This window comes from Crotalus tigris, unplaced genomic scaffold, assembly GCF_016545835.1.
Source record: "Crotalus tigris isolate CLP2741 ecotype Arizona unplaced genomic scaffold, ASM1654583v1 scf7180000019173.45859301935:6455823, whole genome shotgun sequence".
NCBI classification, from domain to species: Eukaryota; Metazoa; Chordata; class Lepidosauria; order Squamata; family Viperidae; genus Crotalus; species Crotalus tigris.
Window position 1 is genome coordinate 5,453,711 of NW_024097414.1, and position 16,602 is coordinate 5,470,312.

Here is a 16,602-nt window from a genome sequence, read left to right on the forward strand (position 1 = left end):
CACGAAGATGGTGGACAAAGGAGGATGTCATTGCACTGAGGGAGTCAACTTTGGTCTAGCTATAGTTTGATGAGGATGCCATTGAATGTATGACCTATGTGGACATATGACCTCTGAGGGAATGTGTGACCCATAAAAAGTGTGGCTTCTTATGTAACCTACAGGCCAAGGTGATTTGTTTTCTTTTCCCTACGGATGGAAATGTTTGGGAACATTAGTCAGAAATAATAATTAAGATCTGAATTGCCTTGAAAATGATGCTAAAAAGATGGTTCAGAAACAATCAAGTCTTTGCACCGTTGACTTCTCAGAACCCAAAGATACTTATACAGACTCCTGGAATCAACGGTCCTATGACTTCTCCAATCCTTGCCTATGATTTTTATACATACATTTTTATGTCTTAACCACCTATATATTGCTTTCCCCATAGATGGTTGGGCTATCTGGGCCTGCTCATGTTCCATGTTGTGATATGTCTGCTGGTGCTATTTGGACTAATCAGAAACTCAAAGGCCATTCTCATTGGGTGAGTTGGTATCAGGAAAAAGCCCTTGAAGATCGTTAAAATCAGATAGATCATTTGATGTAGGATGCTTCCTAGTGTGCATTGCCGTGGATTTAAACAATGTTGTATTTGAAAGCTTCCTGCTCTGGTTTTGATAGACGGGCCGTAGGCTAAGATAATAGACCTGTTTAATATGGTCAAGTGTATAGACCACATGTTCATAATTCATTGGACACTGATAGATTAAAGCAGGGGTCTCCAAACGTGGCAATTTGGCATGGCTGGCTGGGGAATTCTGGGAATTGAAGTCCACAAGACTTAAAGTTGCCAAGTTTGGGGAGTCCTCATTTGAAGAATACATAGTTGTATTCCAAGAACATCCAGGCTGCGTCAGTTTCTAGCTTTATAAGTCTAGAAGCACAAGTTGAACCTGGTCTCTGTTTAGACATGAGCTTATAATGAATGCAGGGGTGTCAATTGAGCATTTCTGAGTATAAAATGATTAGCGTAAAAACTTACTCCATAGCCCCAAGTGGAAAAACTTGCTAAATGAAATGAGGCAGCAGAACTGCTACAGGGAAGCAAGACGTAGCTTCGACGTGTCTTTTGATAAGGTGTAATCCCTTCTATATTGTCCTCCCTATTCAAAAAATAAAACTAATCCACGGAAATTCTGAGTTTGATTTCCAATATCCGGGGGGGGGGGAATGGGTATGAGGTTTTCTTAATGTAGCCAGCCATGCAAATTGCCATCTTAGTAAAACAGTGGAAATCTCTTTCTACTTGCTTTGGAAAGAGAATTGACTTTGGTTATGCCTTGAGAAGCCGCAAAAAGGATTTGTAAAAGCTCACTTGGCACTTTGGCCTTGACTGCCTTCTCTTTCAGCTGACCCGACTCCAAATGTTTGGTTCAAAAGTGTGGATACTGAATGGGCCTCCTTCAGGTTCTGATCCCTGAAGGAGGGAGTTTCATGGATCCAGAAAACCTGAAGGCCTTGAAAAAACGTTCCTGGGGGGGGGAGGAGCAGAGTGGGAGGTTGGGATTCTCAGAACTTTTGCCAGATAACTGCGATTCTGCTTCCTTGCAAAGAAATCAGCTGCTGATAGGAGTGTTAAGAATGCAGAGATGTATTTGAATGGGCCGTCTTTAAACTGTCAGATGCAGCCACTATCAATGGTTCTTTTTTTCCCCATTCTGTTTGAACTCTGAATTACAATCTTCAGGGCAGATTAAGCCATCGCAACTGGAGCCAATGTGTCTGACCACTGAATCTGCTCCTATTCCTCCCGCAGTGTGTGTCTTCTTGGGGTGCTGGCCCTAACGGTGAGCTGGGCGTCACTGGGACTTGAGCTGGCGGTGGCTGTGGTGAGTATTTTAATTTCACCAGGCCAAAGAACGGCCCTCCTCACTGGCACCCCTTCTCTGCTGGATGCTGAGCCCAAGAATTAGCTCTCGGGAACGCCTTGTCTCCACAGAGCCGTAGAAAAGAGACTTTGATCTGGTTGACTTACCACCATAAGCCACAATTGGTGGCTAAGACTGTTGGGTAAAGCCATTCAAGCATAGTTTTTGATTTCTCCTTTCTAAAATGTGTTCCCACTTTCCCATGTGGGAGAAGGCCCCTGTTTTGCAGGTTGTGTGGCCGAGTGTGGCTTTTGTAAATTCCTTGGGACTTTCTTTGCTGTTTTAGGGTTCCAGTGACTTTTGCATTAACCCCGATGCTTATGTGTCCAGGACGGTGGAAGCCTACAGTGTGCTGAATGCAGGTAAGAGAAGTGGGACTGCATTGGGATTTTAAGAGATCCGGGCAGACGTCGGAGGGATTTGAAAACCAAGGATTACAGAAAGTGTGGGTGGATCTGCAGTACGTTCCTTTGCGTCCTGCGCTTGAAATAGTAGGAAATGGAACAGTGAAAAAAGGAATTATAGGTAGTGATTTACGACCATAACGGAGACGAGGATTTCCATTGCTAACAGTTGTACCTGATTTTACAGTCTTCTTTGGCCACAGTGGTTAGACCTATCACTGTAGTTGTTAAGTAAATCGCTCGGTTGTTAAGTGAATCTGGCTTTCCCCATTGACTTGGCTGGGTGGAAAGGTCATCAAAAGGTGATCACACGACCTCAGGACTCTAGCAGCCATCATAAATGCATGCCGATTGCCAAGCTCCTGACCTTGATTGCATGACCCCAGCAGTTCTAAGTGTGAGGGCCAGTTATAAGTTCCTTTTTTCAATGCCGTTGTAACTTCAAACCATTGCTAAATGAACAGTTGTAAGTTAAGGACTATCGGCATCCAGAAATACCTATTGTTAAACATCCAAACCGCCAAATCAGATAGAGTCTTTTGCACGAAAGCTGAATTTGTTTGTAAATTTGGTGCAAACGTGTAAATTTGGTGCAAACGTATGCACCACGGGCTTCCGCTTCTTGTTGGTCAGGTTCTCTATTTTGGAATTTGGGAAGGAAGGACTGAAACAGCTCTTTCGGTTCCCCTAGCTAGCAAAATGAGCCGTCGGTATCTTATAAGGGTGTTTTGAACTTCAGCCAACCGTGGCTGTACATTTCCTGGGCCTTTTTGAAAGAAATCACGTGGGTTTTGCAGATTTTTGCCAAGCCAACAAAAAAGAAAAAGAGAAGATCCAATTCTAACCATGAGTTTTGCCTAACTTTCAAGCCTGTGATTGTTTTGGTTGTTGTTTCCCCCCCCCCTTTCTTTCTCACAAGCAGAAGGGATGATGCCTTGTTTTAGTTCCTTACGCTTTAGTACAGAGGTATCCAAGCTTGGCAACTTTAAGACCTGTGGACATCAACTCCCAGAATGGCTGGGGAATTCTGGGAATTGAAGTCCACAGGTCTTAAAGCTGCCAAGCCTGAACACCTACATTTTAGGGGGGTTTTTTTAAGCTGCTGATGCCTCTTAAAAGTCAGTCTGAGAAACGTGGGTAGCAAAAAAGCCTCCTCAGATATGGTTGTTCAAATATTTATGCCTTCTCCAAAAGAGAGAGGGGGGGCGAGAAGGAGAAAAATGGGTAGTGGAGGGGGAGGAGGAGAGGGAGAAGAAATGGTAGAGGAGGGGGAAATGGAGGGTGGGAGGGAGAAAGAGAAGAAATGGTGGAGGAGGAGAGGGAGAAGGAATAGAGGAGAGGGAGGAGAAGGAATGGAGGAGGAGAGGAGAAGGAGAGGGAGAAGGAATGGTGGAGAAGAAAAGGGAGGAGAAGGAGAGGAAAAAGAAGGTGACTTCCTTTTCTCATAAACTTCTATTTTTATCGGAGTGGATCTGTCTACATGCAGGAGCCCAGGTTTTTCATAATGAAGCCGCTCTTCCTTAGAACACGCCAGGTCCCTCTAATAAGAAGGAAAAAGCACAGTGGGTGGAAATATAATTCAAAGAGTCCAGCGCCCCACGCTGGACTTGTGCTTTATCATTATCAGATGAAGGCAGATGTGAAAATCCCCAGTGGGAGCGAAAATGGGACTCATTATTTTGGCAGGTTGATCCTGGCTTTTTGCACTTCAAAGGCCAACAGATTTGTAGCCCGTCGGTATGCTTAGGAGGGCACTGACTTTTCGTGCCTGCCTTATCCCCTTTCCCTGGCAAAATACATGGGAAAATCCCATTGGGGGGAAAATCCACTTAGGGTTAGGTCTCCATGAATTCGGAGGGCAAAATAGACCTCGCCAACGGATTCGCAGCCCATGGGTATGGTTAGGAGGGTGCAAATTTTCCTAGCCTGCCTTAACTCCTTTCCCTGGCAAAATACATGGGAAAATCCCATTGGGGGGAAAATCCACTTAGGGTTAGGGTTAGGTCTCCATGAATTCGGAGGGCAAAATAGACCTCGCCAACGGATTCGGAGCCCATGGGTATGGTTAGGAGGGTGCAAATTTTCCTAGCCTGCCTTAACTCCTTTCCCTGGCAAAATACATGGGAAAATCCCATTGGAGGGAAAATCCACTTAGGGTTAGGGTTAGGTCTCCATGAATTCAGAGGGCAAAATAGACCTCGCCAACGGATTCGCAGCCCATGGGTATGGTTAGGAGGGTGCAAATTTTCCTAGCCTGCCTTAACTCCTTTCCTGGCAAAATACATGGGAAAATCCCATTGGGGGGAAAATCCACTTAGGGTTAGGGTTAGGTCTCCATGAATTCGGAGGGCAAAATGGACCTCACCAACGGATTCGGAGCCCATGGGTATGGTTAGGAGGGTGCAAATTTTCCTAGCCTGCCTTAACTCCTTTCCCTGGCAAAATACATGGGAAAATCCCATTGGGGGGAAAATCCACTTAGGGTTAGGGTTAGGTCTCCATGAATTCGGAGGGCAAAATAGACCTCGCCAACGGATTCGCAGCCCATGGGTATGGTTAGGAGGGTGCAAATTTTCCTAGCCTGCCTTAACTCCTTTCCCTGGCAAAATACATGGGAAAATCCCATTGGGGGGAAAATCCACTTAGGGTTAGGGTTAGGTCTCCATGAATTCGGAGGGCAAAATAGACCTCGCCAACGGATTCGCAGCCCATGGGTATGGTTAGGAGGGTGCAAATTTTCCTAGCCTGCCTTAACTCCTTTCCCTGGCAAAATACATGGGAAAATCCCATTGGGGGGAAAATCCACTTAGGGTTAGGGTTAGGTCTCCATGAATTCGGAGGGCAAAATAGACCTCGCCAACGGATTCGCAGCCCATGGGTATGGTTAGGAGGGTGCAAATTTTCCTAGCCTGCCTTAACTCCTTTCCCTGGCAAAATACATGGGAAAATCCCATTGGGGGGAAAATCCACTTAGGGTTAGGGTTAGGTCTCCATGAATTCGGAGGGCAAAATAGACCTCGCCAACGGATTCGCAGCCCATGGGTATGGTTAGGAGGGTGCAAATTTTCCTAGCCTGCCTTAACTCCGTTCCCTGGCAAAATACATGGGAAAATCCCATTGGGGGAAAATCCACTTAGGGACATCGAAACGGATTCGTAGTGCATCTCTATTCATAGGAGGGCGTTGACTTTTCAAGCCCGCCTTATCTACATTTCCTTGTAAAACACATGGAAAACATTTGAAACAGTCTTCTAAGATATCCCATTGCAGGTTGTCCATAACAAAACTCATTTACTTGTTCAAGAGTAGTACAATGTAACCAAGTCACCTACAAGCCTTGACTGATAATTCTCTGTTGATCCTTTTGATAGATACGTTGAACTATTACCTGGTCTGTGGTGCTGGCTACCCCAATCCCTTTCAGCAGGTGAGTATCCTCAAGTTCCACGCTTGGAATATTGCATCCAGTGTTTGTCACCACAATATAAAAAAGATGTTGAGTCTATAGAAAGCGTGCAGAGAAGAGCAACAGAGATGCTTAGGGGACTGGAGGCTAAAACATATGAAGAACGGCTGCAGGAATTTGATTGTGTCTAGTATAATGAAAAGAAGGACTAGGGGTGACATGGTGGCAGTCTTCCAATATTTGAGGGGCTACCCCAAAGAAAGATGGAGTCAACCCATTCTCCAAAGAACCTGAAGGGAGAACAAGAAGCAATGGATGGAAACTAATCAAGGAGAGAACCAATCTGAAACTAAACTAAATTTCCTGACAGTGAGAATAATTAATCTGTGGAAGGATTTCCCACTAGAACAGGGGTGTCCAACCCCCGGTGCATGGACCAGCGGTATGCCAGCAACCGGTCGGCACAAACAAGCAAAGTCCCATCTGTGGAATGCAGGCAGCACACAAAACCACACACTCTGGTCCACGGAAAAACCTTTCCCCACAGAACCGGTCCCTGGTGCCCCAAAGGTTGGGGACCTCTGCTTTAGAAGTTGTGGGTGCTCCATCACTGGAGGTTTTCAAGATGAGACTGGATAACCAATTGTCTGAAATGGTTTAGGGTCTCCTGCTTGAGCAAGGGCTGGACTAGAAGACCTCCAAGGTCCCTTCCAACTCTCATATTCTGTCAATCTGAGATGCTTTTGTTAAGCTGTGCTTTGACATAGCAATAGCACTTAGACTTATATACCGCTTCACAGTTCTTCACGGCCCTCTCTAAGCGGTTTACAGAGTCAGCATGTTGCCCCCAACAGTCTGGGTCCTCATTTTACCGACCTGGGAAGGATGGAAGGCTGAGTCAATCGTGAGCAGGTCAGGATCGAACTCCTGGCAGTGAGTAGAGTCAGCCTGCAATACCGCCTTCTAACCACTGCGCCACCACGGCTCTTCATAACCAGAAGTCTTTGTAGCAGACCACATGTCTGGCGTTCTCCTAAATGCCAGCGTATGTGTGTGTGTGTGTGTGTGTTTTTTTAATCTGATCAAAAGCAGCATCTTGCCAGCTGGGATGAAAGCGATGGGTAACAGAAGGGCTGGCTGTCAAAAGAAATGTCATACTAGTATGACGAGATAAAGGAGACGGGAGGGAGGGCTGCTAATTAAGTTGAAGCTTTTGAGGTGGTCACACAGCTGTCTTCCTTGGCAGGACACCATAAAAAAAAACCCTCTTTTGCTCTTCTCAACCCCCCCCCCCCCCGCCCCCATCTTCCTTTTTTGAATGAAAGACCTAAGAGGCAGGTAAACAGGAAGAATAAAACCATTTCCAATGATTGATTATAACTTTCCTTTAAGGACAGACAGATGGCTTGGTTGCAATCCCTAGAGGTAGGTTAGAGGGACTGATTCGCGCTTTGTTACCAAAGGAGAATTTTGAACCCGTGTTCTCCTTCCTGTACTTTGGGTCTGTTGGTTCTAACTTGCCAAACTCACTGCTTTCTTGAACAGTCAATAGCCCACGGTAGCTGATGTTTCAAGAATTCAGGAGAACGGCCATTAAAATGCACCCAGTGCAGGCAGGCTAGCTGGAACCAGTGGAAGAGAATATAGCTCTGGGTTGAACTGTAGGGTCCTTGGTGCTCTCTGAGCTTGGTGGTTTTCTTGCAGACGTCTCATAAACCAAGTAGGGAACATTATCAGTATTAGAAGAAAGGGGAGGTTGCAGAGAGGAGGAGGAGGAGGACTGTGGGGTCCTTTGTGCTCTCTGAGCTTGGTGGTTTTCTTGCAACATTTCATGACCCAACTAGGGAACATTATCAGTATTAGAAAGGGGAGGATGCAGAGAGGAGGAGGAGGACTGTGGGGTCCTTGGTGTTCTCTGAATTTGGCTGTTTTCTTGCAAACGTTTCATGACCCAACTAGGTAACATCATCGGTGCTAGAAGGGAGTAGGGGCAAACTTCTAGCACTGAAGATGTTACCTAGTTGGGTCATGAAACGTCTGCAAGACATGAGCACCAAGGACCCCACAGACTAGCCGGATTTGACTTGAAAGACTGAAACATTATTTCTGTGTTGAATAGAAGCTGTCAGTTAGCCACAAAGCCCTGGTAGAAATGCAGGATGATGTTCTGGAGCTCCTGAAGTTGGCCGTTAAGGAATATCCTACCTCTAAGGTAAGGCTGGATCCAGTCTTTGAAAGGCTGGTGTTCCATACTTCATTTTCGTTCTGCGATCTCGCTAGGAGAAAAAGCCAGCAGTGAGGCTGAACATCTTCCTGTCCTCTCAATTCACAGGAGCACCTGATTCGAGTTCAAGAAGTGCTGAACTCCACAGAGGTCAACCTGCAGCATCTGACCGCTTTGGTTGACTGTCGGAGTTTTCATTTGGTGAGTCTGTTGGAAGGATGGCGAACGTGAGGAACCTTCCGCCTCAGCCTCAACCGCTTTAAGATGGGTGGACTTCAACTCCCAGAAGCTGGGCTGGCTGGGGAATTCTGGGAATTGAAGTCCACCCACCTTACAGTTTAACTGAGGTTGAGGAACGCTGCGGGAGGCCCCGGGTGGCTGCAGAGCTGTGTTTGAAGGACATCAAGAAAAGCACGTTGACTGGAGAAGGTCAACAGAGACCGTTTGCACTTCCCTTTTCAAAGAAGAAAAATAAAGTTGAGCCATGATAAGACTGGCACGTAGCTCATGCAAGGACGCCAGCTCATTCCTGCTCTTCTGAATGTCATCGTTCCACACAGGAACCGAAACCGCTTCTGTGGTCAGTCTTACCTCCTACGATGAGTCTGGTGGCCTTCCCACCGACCTCAAAAAAGCCCTCCCTTTCAGCCAGCTAGGTTTTCCTTCTTGTCCTTGGCTGTCTGGCCTTGGAGAACATTGTCTGCAGAATCGGAGGAGGAAGCTTCTTGAGAAGCAGGAGCTAGGAGGAGGAGGACTAGGACACCTTCAGACACACGTCTTCGTTCAAGTCTTGAAGGAAATTACGCTCCAGCCCCGGATGCCTTGGGCATGTTCTGTTCTGAGGAGCCCTCTAAGATCTAAGCTCATTATCTAGAGATTGCCCGGGAGGAAAACCAAGAACGGGATCAGGCTGTGGCAGAGATGTGGTTTAACCTCCTCGTTGCCATGCAACGGCTCCTCTCAGCACATCTGGCTTCATCTCTAGTTGTGCAGGAGAACTCAGGAGCCGTTCAGAGAAAGCAGACGTGCCTGTTCGGTATGTGCAGACAGCCGAACATTCGCAGCCACAACCGAACTGAAAAAAATGTGACCGACAGCCGGTCCTCGCATTTACAACCGTTGCTGCAGGGTCAGGGTGGTCCAGAATTCTGGCGCTTGGCAACCGGTGTGTGTTTATGACAATTGCAGCACACACACGCACACGCGCCCTTTGCAACCTTCCCAGAGGGCCCTCCAACCAGCAAAGTCAAATGGGAGAAGGCAGATTTGCTTAAGAAGAATGTGGTTCGTTTAACAACCGCAGCGGTTTGCTTAACCCCACCATGACAGAAAAATATATATGTAAAATTGAACGTGACCCACTTAACGACTGCCTTTCTTAGCGGGGGAAATTCTGATTCCATTTGGGGGGGGGGAGATTGTAAGACGAGAACTACCTGTCTCTCAAGGACGCCTAGAGTGGTTCAGACACCCACATTTTGAAATATAGGCAGCTGTTGAGTTACGACCGCAAGAGAGCCCGTTTTTTTGTTGCTAAGTGAGGCGTTGGTGAAGCGAATTTTGCCTCGTTTCACCACCTTTCCTGCCACCGTTTGTTAAGTGAACCTGACTTCCCCCCGTGACTTGGCTGGTCAGAAGGTCACCACTGACCCTGGAATACCACAACTGTCATAAGTGCATGCCAGTTGCCAAGCCTCTGTATTTTGATCACATGACTAGGGATGATGATGCAGTGGTTGTAAGTGTGAAAAACAGTCCTAGGTTACTTCTTACACTCACTACATGTACTGCTGTAAGTCGAGAACGACCTGTAATGTATTTATTTCCTTTTTTAGGATTATGTCCAAGCTCTGACCGGCTTCTGTTATGATGGTGTAGAAGGACTGATCTACTTGGTCCTCTTTTCCTTCGTCACGGCTCTGATGTTCAGCTCTATAGTGTGTAGTGTCCCACACACTTGGCAGCAGAAGAGGTAGGTGTGCAAAAAAAAAAAAAAATGGGGTGGGGAGAGAGAGAGAGAGAGAACCCCATGTTAGGACCGGCCTGTGAATTTTGTTTTTGTATATTCAGCCCACCTAATGAACCATCCTAGCTTGTATTACATATTTAGGGCACTCTAAATATATATTATATATTTAGGGTACCCCTTCCCTGATCTCTGCAGGCTGCATAAAAGAGATTAAAATAGAAATGGCAAAGTTTAAGGAGGAATGACTCCTAAGAATGACCAGGATGGTTGTGTTGCACCTACAACTTTTTTTTTTTTTTAAAAAAAAACCTTCTTCTGCAGGTAGGGAGAAGTCAGTGTGTGTTTAAAAAGGACAAGGACTACATTTGTACAGCTACAGCTGACACCTTGATGCTTCTGATCCTCCCAGGACGCCCCCACTTTCTGCAGCTGCCAAACATGAAGCCTGCTTGCAGTTGTGGTAGATGTGTCATCCCTGACTCACAATTTGCGTTCTATAGCAACAGTAGACTGCCCCCTTGTGGTGTTGGTTGCAAATAAGCCTGTCTGGAATCCAGATCTAGTATTGTCCTCGAATAACAGAATAACAAAATAACAGAGCAGAATGACAGAGTTGGAAGGGACCTTGGAGGTCTTCCAGTCCAACCCCCTGCTCAGCAGGAGACCCTGTGCCATTTCAGACAAACGGCTGTCCAGGCTCTTCTTTAAAACCTCCAGGGATGGGGCACCCACAACTTCTGGACTCAAGCCGTTCCACTGATGAATTGTTCTCACTGTCAGGAAATTTTTCTCCATTTCTTCTCCACCAGGAGCACCGAAGACGATGGAGAGGAAGAATCAACTGCTCAAGGGAACCGGCAAACTCACGACAACTTGTACAGAGTCCACATGCCGAGTCTCTACAGCTGTGGCAGCAGTTACGGCAGCGAAACCAGCATCCCGGCAGCTGCACATACCGTCAGCAATGCTCCCGTCACGGAGTACATGTGAGTGGAGGGGGGACGCTCTGGGTTTGCAGCTGAGGCTCCCAGCTTGGTTGTCTTGGCTGGAAAGCTGCAGCTAGCTGAGGGTCGACCACAATGCAGTCTGTAGAGCAGCGGACTGAATCATTCCCCACATCTTAGCATCTGTTTTGATCCAGATCAGGGATGCCCAACCTTGGCCCCTTTAAAACCAGTGGACTTCAGTTCCAGTACTGCAGACTGGGCAATTCTGGGAATTGAAGTCCACAGGTCTTCAAGGGGCCACGTTTAGAGACCCCCTGATTTAGAGGGGGAGAGAAAGAGAGGAAAAAGGGAAAAAACAGCACCGCTGCCCAATATTATGACTGCATTTGAGCCAGGATTCGTGAAACTCCCACCTTCTGACCTATATCGAATTCCTAGAAACTGCAGGGAGATGGTCGGTTAAGAAATATGAAATATAAATAAACAAACTGGCACCCAGAACTAATGTAAAATGACTTCATTCATTGAACATCCCTGATTTGAATCATTCTGGGTTGTGGAGATAATCAGAATTGAGGCCACCAATTTGTGGCTGCCACTGTCCACCAACTTCATAAAGTACAAGAAGAACATCGGAGGAGATTAGCTGAGTTTCAAGCGATGCTTCTCAATCTGGGCGTGGTGTGGAATTTGAGAGGTGTGGCATTCAACTCCCAGAAATCCCCAGCCAGTTTGCTTTTCCAAGAGGAGAGAGCACGCCTTTCCCATATGTCACCCTTGAGATCTTGAATCACATCACATTCCCAAGTTCTCAATATCATTCTTTTGCCCCCCAGGACCCAGAACACCAATTTCCAGAATCCCCGTTGTGAGAACACTCCTCTGATTGGCCGTGAATCTCCACCTCCTTCTGTAAGTCTCATCTTCCTTTTCTGAAAGAGTAAAACCACCCTCTGCTCGGGAGACCTTTACAAAGAGCTGCTGGGTCTTTTCATCCTACAAGGGTCTGATTCACAAAGAGAGAAGCCCACCCACCCACTTCTCATCATTAAGTATGGAACCCTGTCTTAATGCAGACGCTCTTACTTTAACTCACCTGCAAAACACACCCAGAAAACAAACATTATTGTGGTGATGGGGCCTCCACGGAGTTGTGGACCGTGAACAGAATTACGTAGCGGTCTCATATCCTGAAAAGAGCCAGTAATGTTTGGCCATGGGGCACATGGAATTATGGCGACACCAAAATCTGCTTTAAAGGAAACCTAGAAATATGTTTCATTCTCTATTTGATTTCATTTTGGGTTTTAATATTCATACTTTCCTTCTTTTGGGGAGGGAGACTCTTGATTTCCAGAAAGAAAAACCACATATTTCATGGAAGACTCTCTTTGGGCAAGACAATATTATTAAAAAAAAAAAAAAAACCCTGATTTTATTTCTGCTTTAATTTCCTGAGTTGCAATCTTATATCTCAATTTGTTCAATACTGTGTGCTGCTGGTCTCCATGCAACAATTCTTCTGCCAGCATGGAATATTTTTCAAAGGGATCTGTTATATTTTATGCCTTCAGTATATTAAAAGAACAAAAACTAATTTTTTTTTTAAGGAAAAAAAATGGCTGGTCTTGTAGAAGAAATTTTAGTCTTGTGAAGAGAAAACAGATGCTTAGACCAGCAGTTCAAGCCATAATTAGAAATATGTGCAGTTGTTCTGAACCACTTGGATTTCAGAAAGATTCAAGCTGTTAGCGTTTTAGAGCAAATTTTTTTGGGGGGAAACGTTTATTCTTCTGACTATACATATGGTGGTGATGGAATCTGTTGCTACAGGTGTTTGGGCACCTTCAGTACAACCTATTAAAGAGTCATCGTTCCTTGTGGGCAGAACGTAGAGGTAGAGGTTTTTTCTACTCTTCTCCATTGGCAAAAAAAACAAAAAACTAATCCTAATTCTCAGAAGATTGGAAAGAAGCAGTTGTGGTCTTCAAGACATCTCTAGCAGTGTTGTGTTCTAGACCTGGAAGGAAAGAGATATGGACTTTCAAAGAAAGAAGGCGCTTCAAGATGATATAATGGGAATGCTACACGGTATGTCTTAGTTCAGGACCTGGGATTAGAGATACGTTTGGTGTCCTACCTCAACATATAAGAAGACAGGCATTGCCACCACGATAGAAGGTGGTAGCCTCAGCAAGTTTGAGTTTTATCTTAGGGTGGTCCATGCTTTGGAGGTTGAGGGGAAGAGGACCCTCCTCCCACTGCTTGTAGAAATGGAAGTGTTCTTCTGTAGCACTCAGAAGTGATGTCTACTTCAGATGTGAAAGAGGTAAACACCATGTAAATGAGACTGGAGTCTTCTTTCTTAGTAGGCTTTGTGGAAAAGTAGCCTGGTCAAGAGAACCAGTGGGTGACCTGGCCAAACCACGTTCCATCAGCTTCTCCAATGAGATCAAAGTTGGCTAAGGCATGCCTAATTGGACCCAAATCCAAGTTGGTGTTTGCTGACACCCAGTCACGAGATCCACCCATAAGTGGGTTCTGAACGAAAGCAGACTAGATTCATTCCTTTTTGGTTCAACCTGTGGAAACCAAGCCAACTTCTCCCCTAGGGCAAGCGTTGTCTTCTTCATCATTTGTCTCTCTCTCTCTCTCTTTTTTTTTGTCCCCCGAGTCATCCCTTCTTTCCTTTTCCTCCCCTTCCTGGCTCCCAGGTCTGTTCTCCAAGGATGGTAGCCTTGACCCCCGTCATTGACATTCCCACCGCAACGGTTCACATGCTTGCACTGTGTTTTTCATGCACGTTGAGGCTGCACTCTCTCTCTTTCTTTTTCTCTCTTTTCCTGCATCATCACAGTTGTATTTGGCTGCCATGGACAGTAGCAGCCATATGAGCTGGCAGCTTAAGCCCTCGGACAGTGCTCGGACCTACTGGTAGCAGCGCCCGCAAAAACGGAACAGGTACTGAAAATAAGGACCTTCTCGCTGAATGCCCACTCACCCACCCGATCCTGCCATCCTGCACTTACTTCCTCAGGTCACCTGCCCAAGACTCCACGTATCCTCTCCCTGCACTTCCCCACCTGTCCATCTCCTAACCAGAGTTGATGCCCTACTGCTCCATCATAGATGGGCCTCTCCCGTCTTTTCATGGCAAAGCCCCCTACAAGCCTTGTAGCCATTAAGAATCAAAGCCCCCTCCCCTCCAAGAGGAACAGGAGTTTTGCAATCCAAAAGAACTCGCCCTCTCTTTGGTTTTCTTGGGAACTTCAGGTTGGAGACCACCAAGGATCTGAAACTGGACTGGTTAGGCATCTCACCCGTTGAAGTCCCACGGGTTGTTCAGCTAGCTTAGCTCACCGAAACATAGCAGATCTGCCTTGCCAAACCCTTATTTGTCTCTCCCCAAATCTCCTTTCCTTTGTGTCACGGTCTCTGCCGTATATAGTGTGTGTGTTGTTGTTTTTTAAAAAAATTAATTTATTTAAGTCATGTCTATAGCTGCCCATCTCGCAACAGAGATTCAGGGCAGAGTATGATGCTGAAAACCAGTTATTGGAAACAATATCCCAGGATAGCCAAGGTAGTGTCATAAAATTGCTAACAGAAGCATCTCCTTACACATTTTAAGCCCAGAGTCCTTAAGATTCAGCCAGCTGGGTTTTGAAACCGCCTCCCTTTATTCTCAAGTAGAATTTCATAGCTTTAAACCAGCTTTTTCTTTCTGCCATGGGTGAACCACCTTCAGAGATGCAGCAACACTGACGTATCGTTGCTTGTCATTTTGAATCCTACTCCTAGGTTAAACTGGGATAGAGTTTAATTTGGTGCACCCTCCTTGAGAGAAATTAGCTAACCTAGTGGCAAAGTTTTGTTCTTATTTATCTTAGAAGCTAGGGGTTGCTGTCCCTGTTTGTAAGGTGCAGCAAATATTTGAATGGGTTGATTGATTGATCCATGAGCCACATCATAGCCTAGTTTTGTTCATGAGGCTGACCAATTCCATATCTCCTAAGTGCCTCTTAGTTCCAGCATCCATAAGATAGAAGTAAACCTTGAGTATGGAAGCTACCAACAGTCTACTTATCCTCCAAGCTCCACCACTGATGACAGGACACAGCTCCCTGGTAGCTGAGAAGACCAGGTGTTGTTCATTGTTCTTAGTCTCCTGCTCATCTCCCACAATATGGCTAATAACATTCTTCTCGATACACACAGATCCTGTGGAATTCCACCAAGAGTTAGACATAGTCCTTCAGAAGTACCCCTCAATCCAGATGAGTTGAGGATCCTACAGCGAGAAACATCTGGTCCTCCAGAACCCTTCCAGAAAACAGTAGTCTTTTACCAGCAAGGGCTAGCTTGCTACCTTCTGCTCAGATCTGATTAAATCAGACTGGTGCAAGATACCTCTGACCTGAAGAACATCTAGGAAACTCTTGAGAAGAAACTTATACTAACTTTTGTGTTCAGGACATAAAATCCCCCAAGAACAGATACACCTACCTTATCTCTGCTGCCATCTGCCTGATTTGTCCATCCTGACTTCTTGCTTCATTGTATGCTTTAAGAACCTCTAGAGTTGGGTTTTTCCACCTTGGCAACCCTGCTCTAGCATGAATTGTCAAAAGAAACAATGCTTTGCTTGGCGTGCATGGGTAAAGCGCATGAGGAGGAACCGTGTAAGCCACTGGGTGCATGCTTGCTTGTGCTCTTCCAAATGCCTCCTCCTTCTCCTGGGATGGTCTCTGCTTCTGCATCGCTTGGTCCACCCAACCTTGGGGCAGGAACTCCAGGGTCCCATGCCTGTTGGTTCACTGCATTCTCGTTTCTCTCTCAATGTTCTGTATTACAAATTGTGTATTTCAGACAACATTTTTTCTTTCTTTTGGGGAAAGGACTTGACAGAGTAAAGTAGGTTCTCAACGTCTCTTGCTAGGGTATGAAGTGTAAGCAGATGTTCTAAACCTTGTTTGTTGGACCCGGGATCAAACTAGAGTGCCAATTTCCCTTGAAAAGCAGTGAAGCCAAGATAGTTATATTTAGCGTTGGGGGGTCTAAACGGCCACCCTAGATTTCAGTGGAAGAGCACACAAGATGTGGCTCCTGAGCATGGTGATGAAGGATACCGTCGTGGCTAAACCGCATAAGACGAAAGGTGAAGAGGTGTCTGTAAAACCCAGAAATTTCACCGGAGTGATGAAACCTACATGAGAACGTTCTGCCCATTTCCCTCAGGCACACAAATTTGTGATACATTTACAGAAGGAGTAGAACTGGATGTTTTTTTGCTGGAAACTGGAACTCAACACCAGAAGCTGGCAAAAAGCATCACAAATGGAGGCCAGGTGACTTAGGACCCTGCACACGTCCATAAAGGTGAGCCAGTAGACAAGCACCCAAAATGTGATTACGTCACCACAGGGTGTGTTTGTGTGCGTGAGGCCATCATAACTCTGAAAATGGGTGATTAAGGAGTTCTGGGGAGCTCCATCCTAACTTGGAACAGGTCCTAAGTGAAGGACTATCTTGTCTACTTAAAATGAAATCACGTTTTAAGGCATTTTGTTCTGTTCTCTGTGGAACTGAAGTCTGTAAAGTGATATTTTTCTGCCCAGGGTTTCTTGGAGTGGAAGGTTAGCGGTTCTGCCCACAAAGCCCTCCATCGCTGCTCTTTTAACACATCTGCAATGCCATGTTTTCTTGGGTTTGTGATCTCCGGTTGAGTGTTGGCTCAGT

The 16,602-nt window shown here is 45.9% G+C and overlaps 1 protein-coding gene across 3 annotated transcripts in view; it reads left to right on the top strand.

Annotated features, from left to right (window-relative positions):
* TTYH3 (tweety family member 3) overlaps nt 1-16,602 on the top strand; it is a 44,270-nt gene that overhangs the window by 14,948 nt on the left and 12,720 nt on the right. For 2 of the 3 annotated variants that reach the window (XM_039360876.1, XM_039360878.1), the window contains exons 5-13: nt 434-529; nt 1,802-1,874; nt 2,200-2,275; nt 5,689-5,744; nt 7,843-7,935; nt 8,056-8,148; nt 9,783-9,919; nt 10,726-10,902; nt 11,700-11,775. In XM_039360876.1, the coding sequence (XP_039216810.1) occupies nt 434-529; nt 1,802-1,874; nt 2,200-2,275; nt 5,689-5,744; nt 7,843-7,935; nt 8,056-8,148; nt 9,783-9,919; nt 10,726-10,902; nt 11,700-11,775 (877 nt within the window). Of the gene's footprint in view, nt 1-433; nt 530-1,801; nt 1,875-2,199; nt 2,276-5,688; nt 5,745-7,842; nt 7,936-8,055; nt 8,149-9,782; nt 9,920-10,725; nt 10,903-11,699; nt 11,776-13,720; nt 13,825-16,602 lie in introns of all 3 variants that reach the window. The other variant, XM_039360877.1, reaches the window with a different exon arrangement.